This window comes from Cydia pomonella, chromosome 7 (genome assembly GCF_033807575.1).
Source record: "Cydia pomonella isolate Wapato2018A chromosome 7, ilCydPomo1, whole genome shotgun sequence".
In the NCBI taxonomy this organism is placed as follows: Eukaryota; Metazoa; Arthropoda; class Insecta; order Lepidoptera; family Tortricidae; genus Cydia; species Cydia pomonella.
Genome location: NC_084709.1, coordinates 12,724,251 through 12,739,598, shown reverse-complemented (window position 1 = coordinate 12,739,598; position 15,348 = coordinate 12,724,251). Strand labels below are relative to the sequence as shown.

Genomic DNA, 15,348 nt, shown 5'->3' with positions numbered 1-15,348 from the left:
CCCAGGGAAATACTCATTTCACAGGTAATTATGATAATCGTAGCGAAATTTTCGTAACGATATTTTATCAAATTAACAGCATAAAAAGTGTAAAAAGCCAATTTATACAGTTCATTATAAGTTTTTCTTCAATTGTGTGTTAATATTTCATGATATTAGTCAATAATTTAGAATATTTTGTGTAAAAACCTAAACTGTTACTTTACGCTAGGGCTTGACAAAATGTTCATATGACTGTATCGATAACTTGTCGGTATATTAGTAGCTATGGAATTAGTTGTTCACAAGACATCATTAAGATATTAACCTTTATAACCGACTTAAAATAATAACGATTGTTATAATACCTTTTTTGAAGGTGCACATGTTTAGCGATAAATTTAAACTTCACTTTCCAACACATTACTTACATTTTAACCACTTTTCCACGGCTTTGCCGCCAACACAAGGAAACACAAGACAGTTTATACTTGTACACAGCGTATACACACCCAACCCAACTTGTCAGGCGGAAAAGGCGCGAAATTCAAATTTTCTTTGGTAAGTCAACTATTTGCGCCTACTGTTAACACTTAGCATGTGTTTGTGTTAACGACATTGCACATGTTACACCACTCACACCCGCATACGACAGAAACCTGCTTTATCAACGCGAGTCAGCTGCTTTACCGACAGCGCCGCGTTCCTTAATGCTTGTTCGGACTACGTTAGTAATTTAGTCTAGTAGCGAGTATTTTAGTTACTAAACGTCCCAGAACACCAAACCAGGTGAGAAAAATAAAAAATAGCAAAGAGTGGCGATACGATTTTAAGTCGACACGAGTTTCGAATTAACTATTCGCAAATGTATTACAATACATATGGCCCTTAAAATTTTCGATATAGATACGTAATGTGCTAATTATCGCACTAGTGCGGTAAAGTAGCTCCATATGTACTGTAAAATAAGTAACACTATATATTTGACCATTGTGACACATGTGTACCTATATATTTGACCATTTTGATGTTGACTGTAACGACTGAAACTGTAGCCTCGGTTATCACTATCAGTATTGTCATTTACTATGCGTCCGCTGTAAAAGAAAATTAAAGGTACTAAAGGCGCTAATAAGGTCTAATAGTAGTAATAATACTCATACCTATTACATTTTTTATAAAAACAAACACATTTGAAAAAGTAGTCGATAAAGCAGTTAAACATCGATAGATTATTAATATGTTGTAACATGACATCGCTATTTTTGTTCGCACATAGACAATTTACGCACGCACTTGCATTTCATTTTTGGTCACACTTTTGAAGTTTGACAGTCGTTCTATACTATCCTATTTCTATGACAGGTCCACATCCCTAAAAACATGCCAAAATGCACACACAAAGTTTACCCATCACCAAAATGGCTGCGGTTTGAAGAACAGACGTTGGGGCCTCGATGGCAACACACTAATAATATTAGACTAATACCGTTCGAGAAATGAGCCAAAGGTATACTCTGGCATTATCAATAAAAAAAGGCGACAAATTTAAAAATGTAGGCGCCAAGGTTGATCTCTCATAGAAAATTGAATTTTGCACCTTTTTCTACTGACAAGTTGGATGCGCTTGAGTGTAGTTTTTATCATTGATAAAATTGTTCGTTATTCAATATTTCTAGTAAAAGGAGAAGGACAATGAAACATGCGTACTAAATTGAATATATTTAATAAATAGGAAACACTGCATGTTTTAAACATCGGTAATTACTGTAATTAGTTAAATACATATATCTTTAGCATTAATATTGAATAAAGCATAGTATCCGCGTGGTCGACACGACATGACGACGTCAACAAAACCCTTAAAATACGCGTGTATGTCCTGCTTGTCCAAATGATAGCAAACAAAGACTTCTGGCAATGGATGAAAAATGCAACCACGTCGCTAAGATGGAGTTGTGACTTCATGACATGCCGATTTTGCACACGCCCATTCTCATTTATTGGGTTTGGGTTGAGCCAATGACCGCTCAGCCCGAGTCGTAAATGTGTGTAGGTATCATGAAATCATAGTTAAGTCCATGGTATTTTAGGTCCATGCTTCTGGCCTGATGTCTAGAGCTTGTAGGCCTGCCGCATTACGAGATCGAAGTAGCAGTCGTCCTCCATGGACACGCTGATGCCGCTGTAGTAATTCATGAACTCCTCAAGTGTTACCTGATAACAGGAAATAAAAATTGGTTTAGGCTGTCCTTAGTATCCCTTATCCAGGCTTTTTTACTTCAACCATTTGGATTTGGTAAGAGAAGGATCATTGCAACGTTTTCGCATTACATTTTGCTTGACATGACGAAAAAAAAAATCTAAAATAAATAAAACAAAGCTGCGCCTGTTTGCGGGCCTTCGCGAAGATCTTCTCCTCAAAATAGCCCAAACAAACACCCTTCAAATTTTTGTTCAAGAGAGGTATTATGGGCATTGTGAATGTCATCTCGCTTTGAGTGGTAGAGCACAGCGCAGCAGATGTCATTCTAGATCTAGAGCAGAGCCCAACGGGGGAAGCATCTCCACCTTACAGAAAACCGCAGCCAAATAACACTAGACCCTACTCATAGTGTTGTGTTCCTGCCGGTGAGTAAGGTTGCCAGAGCTCAACGAGGATGCGGAGGGTTAGGGTCGGCAACGCGCATGTAACTCCTCTGGAGTTGCAGACGTACATAGTCTACGGAGACTGCTTACTATCAGGCGGGCCGTATGCTTGTTTGCCACCAACGTAGTATAAAAAAATAGTGGGAAAGTTTTTTGCAGTGGTTTGTGGTACAGATGTCTGTCACCGGTATGTTATTCACACTTAGATATGATTAGATATGTCATCCAGAGTACTTGGACAAGTACTCTGGATGACATATTTGTACCGGTGGCAATAAATGATGTAAAATTAGGACTTAACGCAGACGACTTCATATTACATAGAATTTGCACTCACCTTGCCATCAACGGTGCCCTCACTCTCAAAGTTAGCTAGGAATTTGCCAATGAGCAGTTCTTCGGTCTCTTCACCGCTCTTGTACCTAAAAGTAAATGTGTTATCACTAATGATGAATATGTTATCTAAATTCCAATTCTGTCTTTTACAATTTACTCTTCCTTCACGATGCAATTTATAGTATTTTTCTCCAATATCCTCGGAAATGTTCACCTTATTGTACCAAAAATAGCTCGCGAAGTTCTTCGTTATGGTCAAACTCAAATAAAAAAAATTCAAACCATTATTGTCGTGTTTTAACGGACGGGAAAGTTATTACTGTATTGTTTTTTACTTTTTTTAAACATGTATCCACTAAGAAAAACGCAAATAGCCAATTAATATAGCCGCGGGCCGCGTCTACACGACCCGGTCACCATCATTTCAAGCTATAGGATAGAGTCGAGTAAGACCGTCGTGTGTGATCGTGCGAATACTGCTTAATAAAATCAAAGACTATATACCTTTTATATTTTTTTAAGGATCTCATGCGTGCAAATACAGCTTATATTGCACAATTATATTGATTGTGATTGAATGAGCGAATATTGAATGGTACTGAATGGCAGAATAGTTGAGCCTTTAACCTTTAAAAATAATTAAAGAGGGATTTTTTTTTTGACTTTTTTGGATGTGAAGGTTCGATGTGAGTGCTGGTTGATGTTTAAATTATGATTATTTTACCAGATTTCCTCGCATGTTTGGAGAAAAGCACTATACATACCTCGGCAGGAACAACAATTCGTGGATTCCTCTACTTTGTCGACAAAATCGAAACTCATCCACGAATTGTCCTTTCCCGGCCTCTGCAATAATGTACCTACTGTTTCTCAAACATGCAATGTAATATTGATGTTATGTTACTTATAATAGGCTGCGAAGTATGACGTTTCAGGTGCGGCTAGGACAAGAGGTCGTTAATGGGATTTCATACAAATCTTGCAGGCCTAGGCCGGCAAAGTCCTCTTTTTCTTAAATTTCCACTCCACATAAATTTGTGGCACAGGCATCATGACATTCTGCCACTATGCATATTAAAAAAATAAATAAACGATTTGGTATGTACTTAGTGCAATTTTATTTACATAATAAATCCACATGAACATAACAAATAACACATTATGATTATTTTTTTCTTAACTATACATATTGAAATATTAATATTTCATCTAAATATTAGGTAGCAGTAAAAATGTCTACTCAAACGTGTCTCTAACCGTATAGAAAAAAAAGTTTTGGCGGGAAACTTGATAATTTATTCGCTGTTATTCTGTTTTATCGGATTTAATTTTGTTGTTTGTAATTTTGTTTTGTTATAAATAATTCAATATGAGTTCGGACGAAACTACCGACGAAGAAATGATTATTGATTGCACCCCACCTGAATTAAGAGCCGAAGCAGAATTGGCTATACTTACAGAACTTGCTGCCGGCAAAATCAAAGGCGAAATATATGGTTACTTATGACAATTTTATAAATTGGAAAACCAAAAAAAATGCCCACAGTTTCTCAGAACACGTGTTTTTGGCATATTTTAAAGAACTGGCTGAAATTAAAAAGTCTTCAACATTGTGGGCATTGTACATTGTTTACTAAGCATCTTTTAACCCGAAATGCATTGTGTTTTAGTATTTTAAACTGTAACTCGACAGTTTAGACTACAAAGCTTAATATATAGGTAAGTTTAGTTTATCTACATATCTAGCGACAAGTACCTATTGCTATTGAGTTCCGATTGATTATTGAGATTGAGAAGAGGTTATAATTTAGGTAATTTTGGTTGCAACCATGGAGATATAAAATGGAGCACACTCTTACTTTTTTTGTTATAGTAAATTGAACCTTATCAGGGAGGCAGAAAGGTGTTCTTACCAGACTAGAGAAAACGGTCCACTTGAGATAGCAAAAGTGGGGCGCGGTGTCCTACTCGCACATGTTGCCAATGTTAAAAACATACTTTCTTATACTATTTTAGTGCTATATACAGAGTGTGGTTCTCAAATCTTTTAAGTAATTTGTAAATCATTATGATGTCAATATTATTAACTGATTAAACCAAGCATGTGCATAACAAAAAAAAAACATAATTTTAATATGGTAGAAATTGTAGAAACTTGGAATATTAATTGGTATCCCCAACTTGATGACATATTTTCGAGATATTTCCAAAACACGTGAATGGTGGAGCTCAGCATTTAATTGCGAAATATTAAAAAAATGGGTAAAAAATGTTGTGTGACAGGTTGTAGAAGTGAAAGTTTTGCTGATTGTGGTATATATTTTTACAGGTGAACCACAATCATTCAATTTTAAGATAAAAATACAAGACGATAATAGGGTTGTTTCCAATTTTTTGAAACGCTTGTATTACGATCTATATTAACTAAAAGTTGCCATACAATTTAACTTTTATACTAAAAACGGCTTTAAATATGTTAAATTAACAAAATATATTTTGACAGATGCTTTCGCGCCCAAAACGCTATTAGAAAATTGTGTGGACCCGGGTATGTCCTTAAACTACGTCCAAAAGAGAGGTATGGGCAATGTGAATGTCATCTCGCCTTGTGTGGTAGGGCACAGCACAGCAGATGTCATTCCAGATCTAGAGCAGAGCCCAACTGGGGAAGTACCTCCACCTTACAGAAAACCGCAGCCAAATAACACTTGACCCTACTCATAGTGTTGTGTTCCTGCCGGTGAGTAAGGTTGCCAGAGCTCAACGAGGTGGGTGGGGTTAGGGTCGGCAACGCGCATGTAACTCCTCTGGAGTTGCAGGTGTACATAGGCTACGGAGACTGCTTACCATCAGGCAGGCCATATGCTTGTTTGCCACCGACGTAGTATAAAAAAAAAAAGTTTACGGTTTGACACATACACACGTAGAAGATACGAACTGTCAACTGACATTTGTCATTTGTTGTTTATCGCCTAACTGTCAACAGTGTCAATTCGAGAGTTGTGACGTCATCAGAATCTTCAAAGACGTTTCGAGTTTGGTCACGTGACGTGTGCCAAAATATATTTTAAATTCAATATTTACAAAAATATGGTCATTACAGGTACACTAAAAGTAGTTTAACATGTTCTTATAATCCAAAAGAATTTATTGGGATACAATTCTGCCCTAAGATTTGTAGATGGAAACAACCCTATTGTCAAACTCATTGGGGTGACCATGATGTCGGCACGATGGAGTGTGGAATTAAGAGAAGTGACATTTCTTATTCTGATTCTGTTTTTATTTTTATTTTTGATTCTTTTTGGATCGCTGAGCCAAAGCAGTTAGTTAGTTAGTTAGACATTTCTTATGGTAGAACTGTTGCAAAAGTGTCCAGTTGTCCGCTATAAATAATAGTTCCAAATCTCTCCAGAGTAGCGCTAGAGTACGAGCGCTCGTAGCTTAGAACTTAGAACCTAGGCGTTATTGACGGAGTGAAGTGCGCTGTCTATGATTTGATTTTTTTTTCGTTCAAGTATTCTAGGGATTGTAGCGCCACCTATTTAAGGTTTTTTGATGACACTTTTTGGTACATGGAGATTTCTTTCCTTACCTCATGCATGCATGATTAAATTGGTGGAATGATAGCTATTACAGAATAATTTGTACAGTCTCAGCTCATTGAAAAGTGTAAAGTCTCGGCTATCTCACGAATCTTCACTCGATGGTCATCCAAAACAATATCGTGAACTTTATTCACTACATCATCAGTGGTCACTTCAATCGGCCTTCCAGAGCGTTCTGCGTCATTGGTAGTGGTACGTCCAGAACTCCAGAACGAAATTCTGTAAACCACTTATGTACCATTCCATGAGAAGGAGCAGATTCCCCATAGTATTTTTTTAAACAGTTTTCAGTCTCTTTAATAGTTTTTCCACGTAAAAAGTAATGTTTAATTAACACACGAAATTCGCTTTTCTCCATTTTCCAAAAACGTTTTTGTTGCCCCGCCTTAAAAAAAAAAAACTGCCAGCTACCAAGGAGTTCAGAATTGTAATTAAAAAGTTTATATGTTAAAATGATTTTTGTTTTACATAAAGTCACTGACTTCTCAAACCGCCCTCGTATTTAGAATTATCTGAAATGATTTTTTCGCCTCACCGCGGTGGCTACCTAATTTCTCATTATTTCGACTCTTACTTTTATAGGTCAAATTTACGTTCCAGCAGCATTCGGATATAACACGTTTTTGTAATGTAGGATGACAGGTAAGAATCTTCGGAGATAACAAAAAGCTGTTACATATGTTTGAGTCATAAGTATGCGTAGGAAGCTAAAAAAACGAAGCCTTATAAACGAGCTTGGTTCACTTTAAGGATGACTCACGCTAGACCGAGCCGGGGCCGGACCGGAGCGCCCGGCACGTCATTTTTGACATGTTTTTTCCATGTCCTGGCGTTTGGCCTCCACTGTGAGCCGGACATGTGTTAGAAAATAAATAAATAAATAATAATAAATAATTTCTATGACGGCTGATTGGTGATCACCATACGTCGGGGTTTTCGGTGCGGGAATGTTTTCTTGTATTTATAACTTTGTCTATTGTAAAATAATTACCAAACTATGAATTAAAAATAGAAGGTAAGCTTCAAATGCGCTTAGAAATATTAAAATAGTATTGGTTTTTATAGTTTTAACCTGTTTATTGGCTAGTGTAAAACATTCCCGCACTGAAAACCCCGGGGTATGGTGATCACATGGTGCTTTCAGTAGAAAATGAAGCGCCGGCCGCCCCAGCACTGTCTAGCGTGAGTCATTCCTAATTCGGTACTCGTTAGTCACCGCAGTGCACATAAGAAACAATTACTTTTGTTTAACAGCTTAGCGTTTGAGGGAAAAAATCATTTCAAATAATTCATACTATACGTATAAGTATCCTACCTCGGGTTTGCAGCGCACGAGTAAACGCCACGGAGATCCTCTGTGGCAATGACCCCATCTCCAGTTTTATCCAGTTTCTTGAACGCCCGCTCGACTATAGCACGGCGGCCGTCATTCATCGGAGGCTGGAAAAAAGGAGTCATAATCATTATCTCACACAGAATTCAGCTAGGTGCCTCCCACAGAGATCAAAATAGGGTACAACCCGGATAGATGCTCCAGTTTGATAGGCACTATGTAAAAGTCTAGCTTCCCAATATAAGTAACCGGAACTCAATTTTCAACTCCTACGCTTACTCTGGTTATAATATTAGCTGAAAATTGTTGAGCATTAGACTTTTTGTTTGCCGCGACATCTATTGTCGAGTAGCAGTACTGAGAGTTCCGCTACTTGACGCTAGATGTAAACTTCGAAAATAATAGTATTTTTGGTAACAAAACCGTTGTACACAGATAAAAAAGATATCTTAATTCAAAACGCAAAACTCTCTTGCGCACGGTTGCTTAAATAAAATAATAAATTGCTTAGTCCAATAAATATGTCTTGAGTTAAAAACAACATAATTTTTAAAAGGAGAATGAAAATTATTTAGTTTTATCTTTACACATTTTTAAAGCGAATGGTAGTGATTTGAGTTAAGATATTAATTATTCGCCGCAAGAAAAAAAGTCTTAGAAAGAGATATAGCACGCTCTTAAAAAACGGTTTTATCTTGAGTAACTCTACCTCAAACCAAAAATATTACCAAATTCCAAAGAAGAACCACCAAATTTTTCCTTTGAGACTTTTAGGTTTTTAGGCAAGAGCGATTAATTCTTGGTTTGATGTTTTCAATTTACAGTCAAGAGCTAAAGCTTTTTTAAAAAAGAAGCACCAAAACTTTGGTTTGAGACTTTTAAGTTTTTATACAAGAGCCATTAATTCTTGGTTTGATGTTTTCAACCTACAGTCAAGAGCCAAAGCTATTTCAAAGAAGAAGCACCAAAATTTTCCTTTGAGACTTTAAGTTTTTAGACAAGAGCGATAAATTCTTGGTTTGATGTTTTCAACCTACAGTCAAGAGCCAAAGCTATTTCAAAGAAGAAGCGCCAAAATGTTGCTTTGAGACTTAAGTTTTTACGCAAGAGCGATTAATTCTTGGTTTGATGTTGTCAATATACAGTCAAGAGCCAAAGCTATTTAAAAGAAAAAGCACCAAAACTTTGGTTTGAGACTTTTACATAAAATAGTATCAATAAATTTGATGAAGGGGACAAGAGCGCTGGTGGACTAGCGGTAAGAGCGTATGACTTGCAATCCGGAGGTCGCGGGTACAAACCCCGGCTCGTACATTATGAGTTTTTCGGAACTTCTGTACGAACATTTGATATTCACCAGTCGCTTTTCGGTGAAGAAGAAAAACATCGTGAGGTAACCGGGCTAATCCCAATAAGGCCTCTAGTTTAACTAGTACCTACACCAATTCTCGGGATTAGTTTCCAAGCGGTCCCCAGGCTCCCATGAGCCGTGGCAAAATGCCGGGACAACGCGTCAAAAACGTTATTTTTACACCTTGTAAATATTCTAAGTAATTTAACAAATAACAAATTCATACATACACGAATCTGTTTGATGAATTCATCGACACTAATAGAACCGCTGTTGCCTTTGTCGAACTGAGCGAACAGTTTCTCTGCATCCTGGAAAATAATTTAAACAATACACAAATGCCACTTAAAATAATATAGATACAAAGAGGTGAGCCCGAGAAGAACAGTCTGCAATATGAGAAAATCGTAGAAAAAAACAATTTTTCATTAGACTTGAAATAGGTAGGACCAATGTTAAAAACTATGTCACTGCACTAAATTCTATATATTTATAATTTACATCGTGGCTTATATCCAGTCCAGTGTCTTTGATGCCCTCGAAAAACTCTTGCTTGTTAAGTTCATTGCTTCCGTCGTTATCCATTCTTCGGAAAATCCTGTGAATATTTTTTTTTATATTAATAATACTATACTTTAGAAGTACCAAATGGATGATAAAAAACCGGTTAAGTGCGAGTTTTTGTAGTCGCACATCGAGGGTTCCGTACAAACTTTCAATTTTCTCATGTAACTATAATCACGAAAGACTTTTGACCAGAAGTATACTATTAGCTTAATTGTGTACAGCGCCATCTATGGGCAAATTGGCTAACTAATTTGCCCGATCTGTATGTATGTAGGTTTTCAGGGATAATTCTTTATCATGTGAACCGATTTCAATATTTTTTGTTTTATTTGAATTGAAAGGAAGTGTCTTTAGTGTAATCTCATAGGAATTACAACTATAATAAACACCATGTCAAATATGGACGTTGTACAATACGCCATGCTGGACGTCCCGCTCCAGCGTCTCAGTTTGCACAGACCCCACAAAAGTTGTTGTACTCGCCTGCCTAGTTCCATAATTCCCGACGCACCGCGTGTGAGGCACAGCAGACGCAGTCTCTCCAGAGGTTCGGTGGTGGAGCTGAGCGCTCGTGCGCTCTTCTGGATCAACTCCTCCTCGACGCGGAATGGTGACGATTGCGGACGATGCCATGCTACTGTAAAATCAAAGAATTACGATGAAAACCTGGATCTTTGTTTTTTACTAAGTACGGTTCTTTTACACATGTCTATAAACATAATATGGTATTTGTCTCGATGAGATGAGATTTATTTATTCCATATTACAAATTTATTTGTATCAAAGGCCGTGGCAAGATAAGGGAACATCTTGTGCCTGCTTTTCGGCCTGTTTTTTTTTTGATGATGTGCCACGGCATCAATAAGTGCTCTACAAAATTTTAGCATTCGCCTCTTCTTATTTTTGAATAAAATTTAGTTAAGTTTTATGAAATGATAATAAACTGCCGCCTACTTAGTTAGCCGAGTTAACCTAGAAACACCTAGAACACAACGGACTAATCGAAATCCACCAAGTTCAGTTCCTGCGGCGTAAAAGTCTTGTATAAGTACTAACAACTAGTAGCTTTGTAAGCAGCAGATGTTACGGCAAGCTTCACAAGCTTAAAATTTTTTTTAAAACACTTCGTCGAGTTATTATCACAGCGGAATCCCAATGGGTTTAAGCTTTAAGTATGCCAATTTCCACATCTATGAACATTTTCCGAAAACGACAGGAAAATTCCATCTAACACCCAAAACTGCTCACAAAAATTCAAGAGAAACTAATTGAGAAATGCGACCTGCAGAGGAAAACATCCCGACATACATACCTACGAAGGCATTTTTGTCCAAGCTGAAACTACCGCTAACGCTCGGTCAATAAACATCACTTCCGAAGAATTGATCCACATCCTACGGGAATGATTGAACGTAATTTTATGAAATAATAATATACTGCCACCTACTTCGGCAGCCGAGTTGACCTAGAAAGTCTAGACATGAACTAATCGATATCCACCCGACCTGCGTAGAATTTCAGTTTCTGCGGCATAAAAGTTTGAGTATAGGTACTATACCTACTGCGGCTGCCGAGTTAACCTAGTAACGACCTAATCGATATCCACCCGAACTGCGTAGAATTTCAGTTGTTGCGGCGTAAAAGTCAAGTATCATCATCATCATTGGCCTGTAACATCAATAAAATGATACTATATATACACGGTGATTTTTAATAACCCGAAAGATTTAAACTAACGATTTTAGAGCCTAATTAATTAGAGTATAAAAAGTTATATAGTCCAAAAACTCATTTAAGTAAGAGATATTAATTATTTAAAATAAACCACAAGTAAGATAATCTCAATTCTAACACACCCTAAAGACGTGACGTAGCCACCTACTATATTTTTTTTACTCGCAGACGCACTAACCGCATGGTTGTTAGGCTGTTTTACTTAATTAAGTTTGGTATCTATCCTACAAAAAGGTCTTACTACCGGAAATCTTGGATCGAGATAAAAGGATGTGACTTGCAACTAAAACACATCGTAGTGCTTTAAATAATTATGATAATTATCTTACACACTTTAGTCACAAGTAGCTTTCCTCGTTTCTCTTATCGCTAAGACTAGGCTTTAGTACTGTTCTGTTCTCAATCGCGAGAGTGCAAACTATTTACCTTTTATGATATCTGGCTGATAGTTTGAAATTTCTTACGAAAATGACATACGTCATTACTGATTGTTACGCAAGATAAAATCCACCGAACACTGTCTATGACCGTAATATGTACTAGCCGTGTCTTATCCAACCTCGACATTGGCAGAATCATCAACACCTTGATGGAGCCATAACACGAAAAATTGATTGAAGATAAAATCACGTTGACAATTTAATTAACTTTAATAAATAATATCCGCCATGCCGCATTATCCTGCGGCTCATTTAGCGGATATTCATTTTGTGTACGGATTCGGCAATGGCAACTCGCTCTAGGCAGTCGCCGAATACCAAAGATACCCAGAACGTCGTATACCCCAACAATCGACTTTTGCGGATATCCACAGGCAGTTTTAGGAACAAGGGCTTGGAAATACTTCAGCCCACTTCAGCCTAGCAGTTCGTAATTGGCTAAACGAACAATACCCTGACAGGTGGATTGGCCGTGGAAGCAACGTCCTACCCAACTTGTCAGAAGAATAAGGCGCAAAATTCTATAAGAAGTCAACTCGTCGCTTCTACATTTTTTAAAATTTGGCGCCCTTTTTCACTTACGAGGTCGCTGTGCCAAAGTATAATAAATAAATTTGATTTGTCTACAGTATTCTCAAGCTTAACGTCAAATCCCATGGGTATATTATAAAAAAAAAACAAGCTTAGCACTTTTATTCTCTCGATCAAGTCAACACTTTCGTTCAATAGAAAAAATCAGAACATAGGTCTAAAATTAGACGTCCGACCGAAGTTTCGGTTTCGGTTTCAGCAAGTTTCGGTATAAAAACATGTTTCGGCCGAAGGTTTCGGTTTCGATGCAAAAGCTGCCGAATCTTTCGGTCGTACCTACACGTAATCGATAGCCACCATAACTCCGTAGAAGTTCAGTTGCTGCTGTGTAAAAGTCGATCATACTAACTATGGACGTAGTGTAACATCACTAGCATCTGCTATGCTATAACGGGAATAAACCTAATTATCTGCACGCAAAAATAAACCCATAATATTATAAAACTATTTCATTACTTAACTGTTGCTATTATTTTATAATCTACAAGACCAAGATGGCATTGGATTGGGCATATCCTCACGAAGCCTGATACCCACCTATCCAAGGTGGCCCTGACCTGGAAGATGCCCGGAAAACGGAAGCATGGTCGCCCTAAATCTACTTGGCGCCGTTCCGTGGAGCAAGAGTTGGGTGTATTGGGGATGGGGTGGGAGGAGGTTACCCAAGCTGCCCAGGACCGGAGTCAGTGGAAGAAAATGGTTCGAGCCCTACACTCCAGCAGGGGGCAACAGGATGAAAAGAAGAATAAAGTTACTATTATTTTATAATCCACAAGACCAAGAGCAAAACTTTACTTACTGTTTGAATCCGTCTTGAGTTTACCTTCGTACGTCATATTTGTATGATACCACTAAGACACTCGTAACAGTCTCTATTCTCTAATATAAAAACGCAAACATTTTCTTATTCTTATGCGTTTATTACCACTATACACTATACGGTCCCGGGCCGGCAAGCGGCAGCTGGGGCCGGGTGGACGGAGCCGGTCTCATGGATTTCCGATGGCCGGGCTGATTTTTCCGTTTCACGCAATATTAGAACCTTGAAATGAAAAAATATACTCGAATTGCCTAAAATATTTTTACACTTAAATTTAACTACATATGTCCATTGTGGTCGTAGATTTATTTTGATTTTAAAGTAAGTACTTATATTAACGGTGTCCTGATATTACGTTGAACGGAAAACTGCTGTTAGGATGCTAATTAGGGTGTTAGCACTCTGACCGGCCCCCTTTCGCAAGTGCCCGCGACCGTGTAGATCTAATGACCGCTTTAAATTTCTGGAACCGTGCGTCTGCGGCGACGCCTTTGGCCGACTGAACTGACTCATGACTGACCGAATGAAAAACTTTACTTACTTAGCAGACACGAATACTTCGCGAATGGAAGATTAAAATCACCAAATCAGAGGGCCTACCGCGAAAAACGAACATCGAAATTTCTTAATCTAGGTACCTCTCTATCACACGAACATAGAGAGCATCGAGAGCGATAGAGAGGCAGAAAACGAGATTTCGATATTCGTTTTTCGCAGTAGGCCCTCAGACCAGCCTAATATGGCTACTATGTCTAGACACAGTCAAGGTCAGCTGGGAGCGTAGGTACTACAGTACCCGGCGATAAAATATATTGCACATCGGAATTTTGGCTTCGTAAAGCGTTGTCTCTTTCTCTCTCGTTGTCGCCTGTATTCTCTTTCTAAAGAGCGATGTGCAATATTTATCGCCGGGTTCTTGTACCGACTTGGCTTTATTTACAATTGCTATAAATACCATATAAAAGGTATTAGACTAATATTATTTACAGTACATATGGTGCTGCTTTACCGCACTAGTGCGAAAATTTGCATATTACGTTACTGTGTTGAACATTTAAAGGGCCATATGTACTGTAAAACGTTGTACGATACATGTGCGAATAGGTAATTCGCAACTCGTGTCGATTTAAAACACTTCCTTCGGTCGTGTTTTAATTTATCGCCACTCGTTTCGAATTTCCTATTTTTCGCACTTGTATCGTAATGTACTATTACAGTATGTTTACAGTACATATGATGCTAATTTACGCACTAGTGCGGAAAAGTAACACCATATGTACTGTAAAACGTTGTACGATACATGTGCGAAATAATTACTGATTTTTAAAAAGCGTTTTTCAATGAAAAGACTTGTCAAGATTATTTACCTTATATCTAATGCTAAAAAACAGAATAGTTTAATAAGTATCGACATTTCATACAATCATAATTATACTCGATAAGTTTTTACTTTAACGTAGTTATATCAAAATTTAACTAAAAACAGAGCTCTACATACACCGTGCACCGTGGGCTCGAGTATTATAAGAACCCAACAGGTTTTAAAGGTGTAGGTATTCTTGACCGCATTTAGAGACTAAATCAACTACTTACTTATACAAAGTCTACACCGAGACTATACAAAGTCTGAAATCGGGCTTGTTTCAGAGATAATTACAATTCTCGTGAATATTTGTTTCTGTAATGACACAGTGTCAGTGACCTCGCCGATCGCCTTTTTGGCTGCGACGCTGCCTAAATGATACCTACTGACGGACATCGCAAAGTTACCTGATCTGTAAAAAATAAAAATAAATTATTCAGTGTAATGTATTTTTTATGCCAAGCTGAATAAAGAAATAACGTGTCATGTGCAGCAAACACACACACACATAAATTATTTTTTTGGCGAAATAATATATATATATACAATATTTACCTAGTTATGATAGGGTTACCAC

General features: G+C 37.6%; 1 protein-coding gene across 5 annotated transcripts; it reads right to left on the bottom strand.

Annotated features, from left to right (window-relative positions):
* Window positions 1-1,374: 1,374 nt before the first annotated feature.
* On the bottom strand, window positions 1,375-13,977 carry LOC133519859 (calcyphosin-like protein). Of its 5 annotated transcripts, none has more exons than XM_061854003.1 (8): window positions 13,738-13,977; window positions 13,388-13,630; window positions 10,307-10,460; window positions 9,758-9,854; window positions 9,487-9,567; window positions 7,888-8,012; window positions 2,966-3,050; window positions 1,375-2,196 (listed from the first exon to the last, which is right to left on the bottom strand). In XM_061854003.1, exons 2-8 carry the CDS (start codon window positions 13,422-13,424, stop codon window positions 2,095-2,097), a joined length of 681 nt encoding a protein of 226 aa, XP_061709987.1. In that variant the 5' UTR covers window positions 13,425-13,630; window positions 13,738-13,977; the 3' UTR covers window positions 1,375-2,094. The 5 variants fall into 5 exon arrangements, with proteins under 5 accessions (XP_061709987.1, XP_061709988.1, XP_061709989.1 ...); XM_061854004.1 differs by having other exon boundaries at window positions 13,388-13,467; window positions 13,860-13,953; XM_061854005.1 differs by having other exon boundaries at window positions 13,388-13,467; window positions 13,816-13,905.
* Between the last annotated feature and the right edge of the window lie 1,371 nt (window positions 13,978-15,348).

Bases quoted from the DNA above. Each gene is read 5' to 3' on its own strand.
- LOC133519859 (XM_061854003.1), bottom strand. From the start codon at position 13,424: ATGACGTACGAAGGTAAACTCAAGACGGATTCAAACA. The intron at 10,461-13,387 runs GTAAGTAAAGTT...TTGATTTTACAG, and splicing joins ACTCAAGACGGATTCAAACA to TAGCATGGCATCGTCCGCAA. The intron at 9,568-9,757 runs GTAAATTATAAA...ATTATTTTCCAG, and splicing joins GACTGGATATAAGCCACGAT to GATGCAGAGAAACTGTTCGC.